At 38.5% G+C, this 15188-nt stretch overlaps 2 protein-coding genes across 2 annotated transcripts in view; one reads left to right on the top strand and one right to left on the bottom strand.

Moving 5' to 3' along the window:
- Nucleotides 1–15188, bottom strand: part of ece2b (endothelin converting enzyme 2b) — a 281119-nt gene that overhangs the window by 199532 nt on the left and 66399 nt on the right. The gene's annotated exons all lie outside the window — the stretch shown is intronic.
- Nucleotides 1–15188, top strand: part of psmd2 (proteasome 26S subunit ubiquitin receptor, non-ATPase 2) — a 61356-nt gene that overhangs the window by 9945 nt on the left and 36223 nt on the right. Inside the window, exons 3-7 of the mRNA XM_078563941.1 lie at nt 4353–4409; nt 4826–4990; nt 7819–7940; nt 11659–11883; nt 13082–13240. Of these exons, the coding sequence (XP_078420067.1) occupies nt 4353–4409; nt 4826–4990; nt 7819–7940; nt 11659–11883; nt 13082–13240 (728 nt within the window). The remainder of the gene's footprint in view (nt 1–4352; nt 4410–4825; nt 4991–7818; nt 7941–11658; nt 11884–13081; nt 13241–15188) is intronic.

Genomic DNA, 15188 nt, shown 5'->3' with positions numbered 1-15188 from the left:
AATATGCTTCAACAAAAACAGAAAACGCTGGAAAAACTCAGCAGGTCTGACAGCATCTGTGGAGAAGCAGTTGACGTTTCGAGTCTGCATGACTCTTCAGAGCTACAGAGAAGTAGAAATGTGATGAAATTTATTCTGTTTAAGGAGGGAGGGGTGGGCAAAGCTGGATAGAAGGCCAGCGATAGGTGGGGGCAAAGAGATTGACAAAGATGTCATGAACAAAAGGACAAAGGGGGTGTTAATGGTAGTGGTAAGGGCTAAATATGCTTGTGTGATAGCCTTCTGGATTTGAAATTCATATCCTATCTAAATATTTAAATAGACATTTCATGGGGACTTTTTTCCTCTAGTTCAACAGTTGTATGATTATACTACAATGGTTTATTTCCACTGGGTGTTAAATTCTATTTGACTATATTTCATTATTGTGCCTTATGTGGAGTTGACATGGAGCATCCTGGTTTAAATAAAACGAATAGCTCTGCTGCCTGGGACAAATCAAGGTCATTGACATGTGGGTTTGTGTATTGGTATCAATAAGCTAATGTAAATCACACTTTTCCATCACTTCAACAATATCCTTTAAAGTAGTTTTTCCCAAACTATTTTCCAAGATGACCCCATTTTAACATTTGAAAATGAATATGATCCCAGATGCCTGCAAAACCAAAACAGCATAGTAACATTCAGTGTATAATTATTGGTTTGTGTAATAAAAGTCTACAGACAATGCACCATATAAATTTTAAGATCTGCGTTTTGAAAATACTTTGTAAAAATGTTATTATTTCATGGACCTACCAGACCATTACTTCATCTGAGCTGCTCCAGCTCATGGGTCTTAGCCAGGCAGCAGCAGCAGATACTATTGATCTTTGCCCTTACATTCAGCATTACCAATCTATAGCAACATCACACCAAGGTTCCCTAAGGACCATCTTGACATCATTGATTTAATATGAGATGAGTCAAATAAACTTTGAATTTTCTACTGAGGATTTCAAATGACGCAATAGTATAGTTCCAGAAGCTTCAGTTTCACTGTAGATTCTGCTACGCACAATGCTTTTGAAAAAAATGGATTTAATTTCCAAAATAAGTAACTTACCTGAATGTGGAGCCATACTCCCCTCACCCCAGAGAAAATGGAATGCTTCTGAACAGGCATCAAATATAAAATGCTCTTGCTGGCCACTGAGGTTTCAGCCAAGTTCTTTCTTATTTCCGATTGACAGAAGACTCATGCAGCCTTTTCTACCCCCTTGCCACACGCACAGTAATTGGCCCCTCTCCCCCACACATACGGGCCCACCAGTGGGCAGATCTGACAGCCCGAGCCAATGTATGGCTGTGGCCCTGCAGACGACATTTTTAAATTTGAGGAAGAAGAAGAAAATCCCACGATTGAGAGGTGTGCACAGCAAGGCCTGGAGGAGAGGGGAAGCATGCGACCCAACTCGCTGTTTCTGCACCCCCAAGACTCTGTTTGGAGCTGCTGCTTTAAGATGTGAAATGAATTGTAGAATACAGTTAGACTGCTTTTATGTTGCATGGTTTTATGCTAATAGCACTGTCTCCAGGTTATGAGCAGCTGACAGAACCAGAGTGTGAACTTGCCAGATTTACCAGGAACACCCAGGTTTTAGAAAAGACCACCTTATTTGCACACCAAAGCAAATTTGTCAAATTCACTTTGCTGCTTGGTGTCAGGAGTTGGCTGCATAAGGAAAATATAAAAAAAGCTCTCGTTCATTACAAGCTGCTCCCATTACCATCCTGAAAAACAGACCATTCATTGCAGTATATTTGTGAGAGAAGTTTTGAAGTTTGTGGCAAGTTTTGTATCATCCAATTTAGTAAGAGTGAGAAGGATAGCAGCACACTCCAGGGGAACATGTAGAAACCAGTGAAATAGGCAGACCTAATTTAATGCAGATATGTGTGTGGAGTAATGTACCTTGGGAGAAACGGTATAGAGAGGCAGTATGCTCTGAATGAGACTATTTTGAGGGGGTGGCAGAGCAGAGAGACCACAAATCTTTGAAAGTGTATGAGAAACTTGGCTTTGTAAATAGAAGCATTGGATACAAAAACAAGAAGGTCATGCTAAACCTTTATAAATAACTGCTATTGTACTGTATACAATTCTGGGCACCACACTTTAGGAAGGATGTGAAGGCCTTGTAGATGGTACAGAGGAGGTTTACCAGGCTGATAGCAGGGGTGGGCAATTTTGGTTATTTGGAAAGGCTGGAGAAGCTGGGATTGTTCTCAGCAGAGCAGGTTAATTGGACACACAATAGGGTTTTGATAAAGGAAACAGGGAGAAGCTGTTGATTTCTGCCAAGTGATTTGGTAATCAAAGATCATATATTTAAAATAATTGTCAAAAGAATGAGAGGAGAAAGGAGAGATTTTTTTTTGCACTGAGGGTTAAGATTTGGAATGTCGACCCACACTGAAAAGGTTGAATCAGATTCTTTAGGAACATTCAAAAGACAATTGAATGTGCAATTGAAGAGGTCTAGTTCATAGAGCTATGAGGAAAAAGCTGGGGTGCGGGACTAAATTGGGCAGCTCTTTCAAAGAGTCAGCATAGGCATGACTGACAGTATGGCCTCTTTCTGTGCTGTAAGATTTTGATTTCTAAATAGATTGTGCCTGAACATTGAGGTAAGTTTCAAAGGCAGCACTTGAAGGCAAAACCCTAGAGTAAAAGTGCCTTAATACTCTTGCGTGCTTTTTGCCATTTGGTTGACGCTGAAAATTTCATACATCCACCACAGGTTTAATAAATCAGTTACCACACAAATTAGCTTATTTATGGTACTTTGGCTTTTGAGTAGTTTGAATCTGATGTTTCAAACTTTCAAGAGCAATGGCACAAGTAATAAAAAAACACTTAGAGCAGACTTTTATGACTACATGCACCATACTTGATTTTACCCTTTTATCCTCTTACTATCCCATTTTCCTCTTGGAAAAATGAAACTGCTGATGTTATTTTAAATTGTGGTTCATTAATGTCCAAATGCTAATGGGGCACTAAAAATGTTTCATAAGGTGTTAACTGTAAATATCCTTTCCAAATAATGGTATTTTAAAATCTTTAATATGATTGGCAACATTCTGATATTTCATTACAATGTTGTGCAATGTTTGGTTTCTGCAAAAAAAAAATCAAAATTGCTTTGTAAGATGCCAGTGGGTGAAATGCTTAATGGGTTTGGGATTGACTTCTGCCATAATGGTTGTTTTCTCTTTTCCTACACTGGCAAAGATTAATTGCCCATCTCTGGTTGTCCTCATGGCTTTGAGTCATACAGATAATGTGGGACTTCAGTCACTTATAGGCCAAACCAGGTGGGGATGACAGGAGTGAACCAGTTGGGTACAGCATCTTAGCATATTTATTGAACTCAGTTTCATATCATGCCATGGATTTGAACTGATGACCACTGGGTTGTTGACCAGCACAACAACTGATGTCCCTTTTGTGGAGAAAAGAATATCAGATGTAGTATACTTGAGTGGCTTTTAAAATTATTAAATGTTCTGGTAGTGCAGTGGCCTGTGGACCACTGCTGGTTTGTGAGGACCCTCCGGTCTTCGTGCTGGTCCAAAATTTAAGCCGTTGATGCACAATGCCACGGCTGAGGCCATACGAGAGAACGGACCAGAACCCTCATCCGCACCTCTTTCATGACATCAGACAAGTAATATTACTTTGCACAAGACGAACTAAAGAAATATAGAGATATCTGGGTGGCCATCAAACGGAGCAGAAAGGCAGAAGGGATAGGGGTTAAAGTAACATCAGAGAGGGAGGTCTTGAGGACTTTGAAGCAATATGTTTTAAAGTCTTGTGCTATATTACTTTTTTGGCCTGAGTTAAGTTTACATTTTTCAGGGAGAAAGATGTGAGAGTGGAAAAGGTCTAGTAAATAAGAAATAACGTGAGGACCTTGATTAAAGTACTGCAAATTGACAGTTCATAATTGGATTTCAGCTGTACAGTGTAAATACAATATTGCAAGTCAGTTTAGAGCTGAGTAAGAGCTCACACCACATTGTAACATTTGTTTTAAATTTCAGCTCTTCAGAAATAGGATGAAATGTCACTATCTATCTCGTTTTAAGTTGATACCATTTAGTACAAGTCTATCGGAATAGATGCGCTGTAAACATTAGGAAGATCAAATATGAATTTAATTCTTCCTGTGTAATCTATAAACTAAATGTTGTTTCTTTAAAATGAATCCATGCATGGTAATTAATAGGTAAACTGTTGCCTTGCAGCCATGAAAATATTTGCATACCAACTTTCCATCTTTGATTTCATTTTTTTTCAGTCTGATGAAGATAAGCAGTTACAGGAAGAGCTAGAGATGCTTGTGGAAAGGCTGAGTGTAAGTCCCTTTTATTTTCTCTCCCTTTGCTTTCTTTTTGAGATTTGTTCCCTAACAGTGAATTGTGTGTGCATTTTCCCTATCATATCACAGATGGCAAAGTATTAAATAATTAATATTTCAGACAAGTATGCAAAGACCTGTTGTAGTCCTGTGTTTTTGCTGAAATTTGCAAAAAAAATGTATTTAATCACCAAATAACCCTCTTAACTGCATTACTATGCCATTATCTTAAATGTTTCTAGGTGCTGTGGCCACTATAAAGGCTTTTGATATATTTTCTCTGATGCTGTTATTATGTAAACGTTGCAACTTGAAAATGAAGTCCACTTAAGTAGAACTGTAAATAATGGTTCAGAAGAACATTTGTTACACCCTTCATATTTCTAAATCTGGGCAATTTAACTTATTTCTAGGAATCAGACACAAAACTTTATAGGGCTGCTCTGGAGGAACTCAGGAGGCAGATTCGTTCATCCACCACCTCCATGACATCTGTCCCTAAACCACTTAAATTTCTTCGACCACATTATGACAAACTTAAAGAAATCTATGAAAAAATGCCATCAGGAGAAAATAAGGTAACTTTTTGTGCAATAATGAATATCGCATATCATCTTTTGATGAAATAATTCAGTAAAGAGAAGGATTGAAGGTTGGGTACTCCAGAAGCCTATGGTGGTACACTTTTGTTCTGCTTGTATATATATGATTTAGATTTGGGTATAGGCCAAAGTAGAAGATTGGTAAATGCAAGAACTCTGAAAGACTTCTGAAAGGCATGGAGCGGTTAGTGGAATGAGCAGGCACATGGCAGATGTAAGGGTGTGGATGAACAGCGACATCCATGGGATCAGTTACATAATGTGAGAGTGCAAGTGTATGTAGAACAAGTCATAAAAGTCCAATAGAAATTTGGGTTTTAAAAATAGGCGATTTAGGGCATAGTAATTGCTCACTTAACATTGTAGTTGTATTCCTGAAAAGTGAAGCTTTAAGTGAAACAACTTTAAGCGAATCAGATTTTTTCATTATAACCAATGTAAAAGCTGTAGTTGGGTTTTGTAGGACCTTTCTCATCAGAAAAAAAACCTTAAATGTTAAACCCTATAAGTTGAAATAATGTACATTCCTAAATTTCTTTACTTGTAAATGGAATCAATTTTAAAATATAAAAGAAATATGCTAACTCTTTCTACTCCTACTGGCCGCTTCCCTGTCTGGTTTTCTCCAGCTTGCTGCCCCTCCTTCTGGCTGATCCTCCTGCTCACTGCCTCCCCCCTTCATCACTTCCCTCTCCAGATCCCTTGCTGTGAGCAAGGGCTCCAGAGAGGGCTGGCAAGAAGGAGGAAGTGAGTGACAGGAGCTGTGAGTGGGAAGGTTGGAGATGGAAGTAGCAAGTGGAGCAGCGGGGAGGGAAGGGACGACTGGGAGGGTCAGGGAGGGAAGTGGCGAGCAGGAGGTTCGGGGAGCGGGAGAGCGTCAGTAAGTGAGAGAGACCACTCCAGAAAGGTGCTGATTGGATCATATGCTACTATGTTGGCTAAAGCGGAAATCCTGGCGCTAAGTGTGCATCCTGACCCCATTATAGCTGCAACGCTAAAGCGGAATGATGCTGAATGAGGCAACATAAAACGGAGACTTACTGCATATATAAAAAAAGAAATACTGATTAATTCATGCCAAATGTTGGTTAGGCCAGTTAGGACAATGTCTGTGGTACTGGGTGTTGCATTATAGAAAGCCAGAGAGAGGCTGCACCAGGAAGTTATTATAAGGAGACTTTTGAAACTCCGGAACTCTTTCCACTGAGTGGAGGAGATTTAATAACTTCATGAAATTATGAAGAACTTTGATATAAGAAAAGACTAAATCCTCCGTTTGGGGGGTGGGTCATCAACTTAAAATGATCATGAAGAAAGTAAGAGAGGTTGCAAGAAACTCTTGGCGTAAAAGACAGGGAGAATGCAAGGTTCTGGTGCAATGGCTGAGTTAGGGAGTAAGTTAAAAGTGGATAAATATTTGAAGCAGAGGAAGTTTCAAGGCTTTGACAGAGTGCAGGGTAGTGGGATGAATTTTAGATTGTTCCAAGAAAGAGCAAGCACAGATATGATGAGCAAAATGATGACTGCCTGTGCTCTGACAGCTGGGTGCGTTGGCAATTGGGTCAACGGTTGGACCAAGTGGCCTGTTTCTGTGCTGCAAATTATATGTACAAGCCTATGACTTCACCTTGTAGAAAAATGCATTTTATAAAGCAGATTGAGATTTGCCATAAACATTCAATGGTTAGTCATTTGTACACAATGGATGTTTTACACTTACAAAACAGTCTTAATACGCTGGATGTTTCTGATTTGTGCTTTTGAACTGAAGCCTAAAACTGTTCCAAACTTCAAATTACTTTGACCAAATGGCAATTAAATACTGTACTACTTTCAGCATATCTTCACTTAAACGAAAGGACAAGCAGCTTAAATAAACACAGTTGCAGGATAATACGTTGTATTTCTGTTTTGTTATAAAATGGCCCAGCGTCATACTTGCTGAGCAATGACTGGCATCATACTTGCTGAGCAATGACTGGCAAACTTCATTAATGTACTAAAACATTGCTGACCGTTAGATTTAAAGTCCTTAGCTGTGACTTTGCTGTTTATGTTTAAATCTAGATAGGAAGCAGTACAGGAATGTGATTAAAGAATTTGCATAGAAACATTTCTTGCAGTTTTACAGTTAATTTAACTTTCCTTAGAAATAGTACAAAACCCCATGAGTTTACTGGTAAAGTTTTTAATATTCTTGAAGACTTTTTCTTCCTTTCTCTTCCTCAGCCCCGCCCCCCCCCCCCCCCCCAAAAAACTCGTCCCACTACCCACTTCTCAAGGTGTTCACTTCTTGCCAGATATAGTTTCGCAGGCACTGATTGTACTTTAGTATTTTGACTAAGTGGAATTCTACGTATCTAAACCTAACCAATCAATGTAGATAGTTCTATTTGACACTGCGCAGGGGCATGGTACATAAGTCAGACCCTGGTCATACTGATGTCAGCACTCAAGCATTTATGGAGTAGCTGGATCAGAGCTATAAAACCTGGTAGTTTTATTCTCTTCACTTTAATGCCTATATTCTTGTACCAGGTGAAATCTACCCATTTTCCAGAACAATATTGATCCTGGGACTTTCTGAACTGTATATTTTAACTGGTAACTATTGTCACCAGCTGAGCTAGACGGAGAGGGGCTCACGTGGTAACTCTTCAATGCTGCAGAGCTGCACCCGTTGTGAAAGTTGACACAAGCTTAAATGATACAGATGATTTCTATGTTAAGGAACCATTTTAACTGTGAATTGCAAGGGAAAAGTTAGAATGTTCAGTAAAGTAGAAGTAATCTTTCTCTTACAGAGATTTTGTGCTGACATAGTGTCAGTATTAGCCATGACAATGAGTGGAGACCGGGAATGTCTGAAATACAGACTTCAAGGATCTCAGGAAGAACTGGCTTCGTGGGGGCATGAATATGTCAGGTGTGTTTTAACAAAATAGCTCTAACGGCTATTACTTTATTGTTTGTTATGTTTTTTAAGTTAAGAGGTTATTGTGTGCAATTGTTTACTAGGCAGCATAAATTATTTTGAAAGGTATTTACATAATTATTTGAAAAAGAGGAATATTAAAGAGTATGGTGAGCAGACAGGAAAGTGGAAGTAAACTAGGTGCCTCATGCAAAAAACACTGGCACAAATTAAATGGGTCAGGTAGTTTGCTTCTGTTTCGTAGTATTCTAGATTATATTTTGTATGAATCTAGCTATGCTAGGGTAACAATGCCAAGTTACTTTAAACCTGTGCAACTAGTCTAATAATGTTGGAACAAATCAGGTTAGGTTTTAGAAAGGTAAAGTTTAAAGTAAACTGCCTGCTGACAGTATAACCTACAATAAATTGCCTTTGTATAAAATTGCACTTGATGGGACAAAGCTGCTTTATGTTTACTAATTAAACGTTTCTACCAAAATCACTTTTTAAAAAATAGTTTAAATAGTTATTCAATTTATTACTGTTGGCATACAAAATAACTGTAGTATTTGTCTTGTATAAAAAGTGATCTTGCTTCAAAATAATTCATTGTTAAAAACTTTGGAACATTTGAGTTCTGTGATAGTATGTTATAGAGATAACTATTTTAAGGTGGGGGAAAGGAACTTGGATATCTAAAATAAGAACGTAAGAAAAAGGAGCCGGAGTAGGCCATTCGGCACCTCAAGCCTGCCCCGCCATTCAATAAGATCATGGCCGATCTGCCCCAGGCCTCAACTACTGTTTCGTGCCAGCTCCTCATAACCCTCAAGTCCCCAATATTTCAAAAATCTCTCTACCTCCTCTTTAAATACTTTCTGTGATTTAGCCTCCACAACTCTAAGGTATAGAATTCCAGACATTCACTACCTTCTGAGAAAAGAAATTCCTTCGCATCTCAGTTTTAAATGAGTGTCCCCTTATTCTGTAACTATGCCCCCTAGTTCGAGATTCCCCCACTAGTGGAAACATCTTCTCAACATCTACCCTGTCAAGCCCCCTCAGAATCTTGTACATTTCAATAAGATCACCCCTCATTCTTCTAAACTGTAATGAATAAAGGCCTAATCTGTTTAGCCATTCTTGATAAATCAGCCCAGGAATCAGCCTAGTGAATCTCTTTTGAACTGCCTCCAATGCCTGTATATCCTTTCTTAAATACGGGGACCAAAACTGTACACAATATTCCAGGTGTGGCCTCACCAACACCCTGTACAGTTGTAACAAAACTTCCCTCCCTATTTTTAAATTCCAACCCCTAGCAATACAGACCAAAATTCCATTTGCCGCCTTAATTACTTGCTGCACCTGCACGCTAACTTTGTGTTTCATGCACAAGAACACCCAGGTCCCCCTCTCTCTTTTTAAATAATTTGTTTTTGATTTTTGATTTTCACTACCAAAGTGCATGACCTCAAACTTTCCTACATTAAACTCCATCTGTCAAGGTTTTGCCCACTCACTCAACCTGTTTATATCCCCTTGCAGATTCCTTATGTCCTCATCAGCAAATTTGGATACATTTACACTCTGCCCCCTCCTCCAAGTCATTAATACAGATAGTAAATAATTGAGGCCCTAGGACTGATCCTTGTGACGCTCCACTGGTTACTTTTCTCCAACCTGAAAAAGACCCATTAATCCCGACTCTGTCTTCTGTGTGTTAACCTGTCCTCAATCCCATGCTAATACATTACCCTTAATACTGTGAGCTCCCATCTTGTGCAATAACCTTTTATGTGGCACCTTATCAAATGCTTTCTGTAAATCTACCGGTTCCCTTTTATCAGCTCTGCTTGTTATATCCTCAAAGAACTCAAGCAAAATTGTCTAACATGATTTCCCTTTCACAAAAGCATGTTGACTCTGATTGTGTTAAGCTTTTCTAAATGTCCTGCTTTTCTTCCTTAATAATGGACTCTAGCATTTTCCCAAGACGGATGTTAGGCTGGCTGGCCTATAGTTTCCTGCTTTTTGTCTCCCTCCCTTCTTGAACAGGGGTGTCACATTAGTGGTTTTCCAATCCGCTGAGACCCTCCCGGAATCCAGTGAGTTCTGGAATATTTCGACCAATGCCTCCACTATCTCTGCAGCCACTTCCTTTAGTACCCTTGGATGCAGGCCATCAGGTCCTGGCAACTTGTCTGCCTTTAGTCCCATTACTTTGTCAAATACTATTTCCCTCCCTCGTGATAGAGGCTGTTACAAGATCTTTTCTCCCATTAGTTCCTTGCTTATCTAATATCTTTGGAATGTTTATAGTGTCCTCCACCGTGAAGACCGATGCAAAATATTGGTTTAAATGATCTGCCATTTCCCTGTTCCCCGTTATCAATTCCCCAGTCGCATCCTCCAAGTGTCCCATGCTCACTTTAGCTACTGTCTTTTTATATACCCGGAGAAGCTCTTGCTGTTTGTTTTTATATTTCTTGCCAATTTACTTTCATAATCAATTTTCTCCCTCTTTATTAGCTTCTTAATCATCCACTGCTGATTTCTAAAAAAAATTCCCAATCCTCTGGCCTACCACTAGTTTTTGCCGCTTTGTATGCCTTAGCTTTTAATTGGATACTCTCCTTGACCGCCTTTGTTAACCACGGGTGGTTCATCCTTCTCATCGAGTCTTTCTTTTTGACTGGAATAAATTTTTGCTGAGTGTTATGAAATATCTGCTTAAATGTCTGCCACTGCTCATCCACTGACCTTCCCCTTAGTCTATTTTCCCAGCCCGCTTTAGATAACTCTTTCTTCATATTTCTGTAATTTCCCTTATTTAAGTTGAGGCCACTGGTTTGAGACCCGAGTTGCTCGCCCTCAAACTGAATTTGAAATTCTACCATGTTGTGATCACTACCCCCTAGAGGATCCTTAGCTTCGAGATCTCTTATTAATCCTTGAGCTTTTTTGCTGACTAGAGGGTTAAATAGTGGCGGGCCAACATTCAGGTTGCTGATATAAGTAATCAGCCATAGTCCATAAAGGACCATCTATATCATTAGAGAGAGACAATGTGTCATATATAGATTATGGGACACCACTCTGCAAGCCTGGGGTGAGGCAAAGCGGCAGGCCTCCATGAACAATCACAGCCTTACATACATCTGAAACTGAATACAGATCATTGGAAACCATACTATAACAATAAATACAAAAATCTTGGATCTGGAGCAAACTTAGTCTTCCACACCCTCGAGTTCAATCTTTGTATTGCTGCCTTTCCTTTTGATTTCATCAATGTTCCTATCCTTATTTCCTCTTCCATGTTTTCTTTGTTGCTTTTGTTTTTTAAATCTGCCTCCATTCCTGACGGTTAGTGTTCCTCTTGCATGCGTGCTATTAATATATCAGATTATCCTGCCCACAGGCATGTTTCTTGGGTCCGTGAGGGGTGTGGCCAGTAACAAAATAAACTTGTCAAGGTGAAGTGCAACTGATGTTCAAATCTGAACATCCCTGCATGCCATTTAGCCTTTTCCTGTTTCCTTTTTTTTCTCTGCTCAGTTATCTGGGTTTGATGGGAGTACATTTTTCCTAAGTTAAAATGTCTGTTTTTTGTGTTCTAATTTTTAAAGTTTTTGTTAAAAGATTTATATTTATTGTAATAGCTAAATTCAGTTAAGTGATTTGTTAAGTTTTTTGGTATCTTAAAATTATTTTCCTTTTCTAGGCACCTGGCAGGTGAGGTTGCAAAAGAATGGCAAGAAGTAGACGAGAATGATAAAGCTCAACATGAAATACTACTCACCCTGGTAAAAGAGGTAGTTCCCTATAATATGGCTCACAATGCTGAGCATGAGGCCTGTGACCTCCTCATGGAGATTGAACATCTCAATATGCTGGAAGATTATATTGATGAAAATGCATATTCTAAAGTCTGCTTATATTTAACAAGGTGTGTTGTGCATCTTTCTGCAACTGTTGTAACATGAATTATCATATTGAAAGTTAACCTTGTGTATAGCTTTAGGCATGCCCTGGGTTTGTTCAATATCTGTAGTACAGTTTCGACTTTTCACTGCCTTTTGCCTCTTAGAAAGACAAAGAATCCCGATTGGGTCAAAAAGGCGTTCAAATAAAATCTGTTTTCAACATTTTTTGTTGTGTAACTTTTACTTAATACCTTCTATTAATTCTTCTGTCCTTACTGTCTTTACATTATGAATTCCTATGTTCAGATTTATAATGAAAACTGCATGTAAATTGTCTCACTAATTATGCCATTCATTCTAAATGGAATTGCTGCAGCACCTCAGTGGTGCACCTTCCTCCTCCTCAGAGAGGTGTCAGCTGTGGCTCAGTTCATAGCACCCTCGCCTTTGAATCAGAGGGTTGTGGGTTCATGTCCCACTCCCGGAAACCAAGAACTGTGATTGTACTCGAAAGGGTTGCAATCTGTGACTGTTGATAACTCGAAAGAGTTTCCTCCTCCTCAGCCTATATTATGAAAAACTCCTCTGCCTAACCAAGTTAACTTCTCTGCTTACCGTGTTGCCTTAAGATTGGTTATTTAACTCTAATAGCAATCAAAGAACTATGCAGATAAAATGTGTGACTTGGAGTTGGGGACTAATTGCTAGCAGATTCTGGCCTGATTATACCCCACCCTCTAGCCCCATTTCACTTGAAGGTTGCACTCTGCCTTGACTTGCTGTGTATAGTATGTGTGCCTGTGTAAAATTATAAACCAAATTTTATTTCCCTCCTATATGGTTAAAAAATCAACTTCATGTGTTCCAGAGTGGCTGAGTAGAAATTTGGTGCATGAGGAATTGTTGCAGTAAAGCTTGCATCACTGAACCTTGTACAACCTATTAACGATTGTGAACCTTACAATTAGATTCTACCGTTTCACATTTTTTTTGTTGTATTTCATTATTTGAATTTGTTGGAACACGTTTTGTTTGTGTTTAGAATTTACTGGAAAGTTTTTGGCAGAAAGTCTTACAATTTGTAAGATTTCTTTTTATTAAATGAGTTAGTTCACAAAATACAGACCTTAACTGTTGTTGTGTTATTTAAACTTTCAAGGTGCATTTTCGTGTATTGTTTTCAAACTTGTGCTTCAAGTAATTTTTTTCAATATTTTTCAGCTGTGTCAGTTATGTTCCTGAACCAGAAAATTCTGCTTTGCTTCGATGTGCTCTTAGTATTTTCCGGAAATTCAATCGCTACCCTGAGGCCCTGCGTCTTGCACTGATGTTGAATGACATGGAATTAGTCGAAGATATTTTTACTTCCTGTAAAGATGTGTATGTAATCATTTTACATCAATGTGCATTTGATTAATTGTGAAAATGTATCGTGCAAGGTCTATAGTGGGAATAGTTGTATAAAAACTAGGACATTGTACTTTTTACTCTCTACTGATTCTTTGTTATTCCACCAAATTCATTAATATTTTCCTTTTCATTTTTGAAGGACTTACTTTTGCTGAGCTATGGCTCCTTGCATGCTTGCATTCTTCAAAGTATCTTGCCCTAGTGACTTTTTTCATTTTGTCAATCAGTTGCAGCATCCAAACTATTATCCCAGCTGAAATTGGCTGACAGCATAGACTGAGAATCAGATCTAGAGTCCTCTGATTTGTATTGCTTATTGCTGTACAGAGAGCACTTTAACTCATAGGACATTTGGAGTGGAAAGACAGAGAAAATATTTTTCTCCAAAGGTGACAGGTTTAAGAAGGGTACAGAAACCGGTTTAGAACAATAAAGATCCTAATTGTCATTTGAACGTTATTGTGCAGAAGTTTAGGTTGTAGAATGATGTGAACTTCTTTAGTAAGTGTTCTTGAATGGCACAAGCTTTTAATTGCAGTAGCCGTGCTAACTACTGCAAAAATTAATAACGTGTTGCTTCCTTCTGTTTAACTGATATAACTTGCACACATCAATGGAATTTAATCTGCCTATGAACTGACTGAAACTTTATTGCAGTAGGTAGTACTGTGACTGCAGCTGAAAACTTGATCAGAATGTGCTTGCAGTCAGCTCAGTCAATCTCTTTCTTCTTAGCCTTTCTCCCCCAATTCACTAGTCAGTTGTTTAAAGTGCCAATAATAATACATTGTTAAGAGTACAGTAATAGTGTCAACTTGACTTGGATGGTAGCGTTCTCACTTAAGTCAGAAGGTTATAAGTTCAAGACTGATGTTTCAGTACAGTAGTGTGTGCTGCATTGGTGGAGGTGCCATCTTGAGATACTAAGCCAAAGCCTGTACACTTTTTCAGTTGCGTATGAGGAAAAAATTCTAGGGCAGTATTTAAAAGGTGACAGATTCTCCTGCTATTCTGGCCAATAACCCTCCATCAGCTAACACGGCTATTTTGTGGGATTTTACTGTGTGAGAAAATGTCTGCTATGTTTGCTGCAGAATGATCACTGAACGTCGAAACAATTCATTGTGAAGCATTTTGGGATATTTGAGAAATATGCAATGGGACTGTGCTAAAGCAATACAACTGTTTTCTTCATTGCTCTAAATCATTGCCATTAGAGAGAAATACTAAGGAGCTTTTTCCTATTTAGGATGAAAAGTGGTAAAATATTAGAAGTGCTAGACTTTTCCTTATCAATGTCCAACTGTTTAAATTATTTAACAAGCCCAAAAAAGAACATTTTTGCTTAGCCTCGAGCTATCTTTATGTTGCTAAAGTGTAACATCTTCCCTGAATCTGTACCATTTGTCACCATATGGCGGGTAAACCTCAATCTAGTCTCTTTGATTATAATATAACTTTTTAAATATTCAGTCCTTTTCAGTGATTTCATTTATAGTAGACATTTAATGATGCTGAACACAATTCTTATAATAAGACGGTTTACCGAGTGACAAAAAAAGCACTTTTGTTAAAATTGCACACAGGAAGTTTTGAATCCATGCCTCTTGAGAAATTAAGAATTTTTAAAAATTCGTTTGCAAGAAAGTTTCAAGTAAAGGCTTCGTGATTGTATCATGAGTTGCATGAAGAGTGTACCATGGAACTGGACAGTAACTATAAGAATTTAGGTCCATATTTCCACTAAGTTGCTTTTACCTCAACTTGGTGCTAACAGTTCTTGGTGCCTGACTTATGATTTATCCATTAATGAGCCAGTGATGCTAAAAACTAACCCTTTACAACAGCCATGTTCTGAAGAGCATCAAATAAACATAAAAATGCAAATATGACCAAGTTGCATAGCCTTTGAAAGCCA

Source organism: Cetorhinus maximus, chromosome 19 (assembly GCF_964194155.1).
Source record: "Cetorhinus maximus chromosome 19, sCetMax3.hap1.1, whole genome shotgun sequence".
In the NCBI taxonomy this organism is placed as follows: domain Eukaryota; kingdom Metazoa; phylum Chordata; class Chondrichthyes; order Lamniformes; family Cetorhinidae; genus Cetorhinus; species Cetorhinus maximus.
Note: the sequence above shows the minus strand (reverse complement) of the source record. Positions and strands in the feature narration are given on the sequence as shown.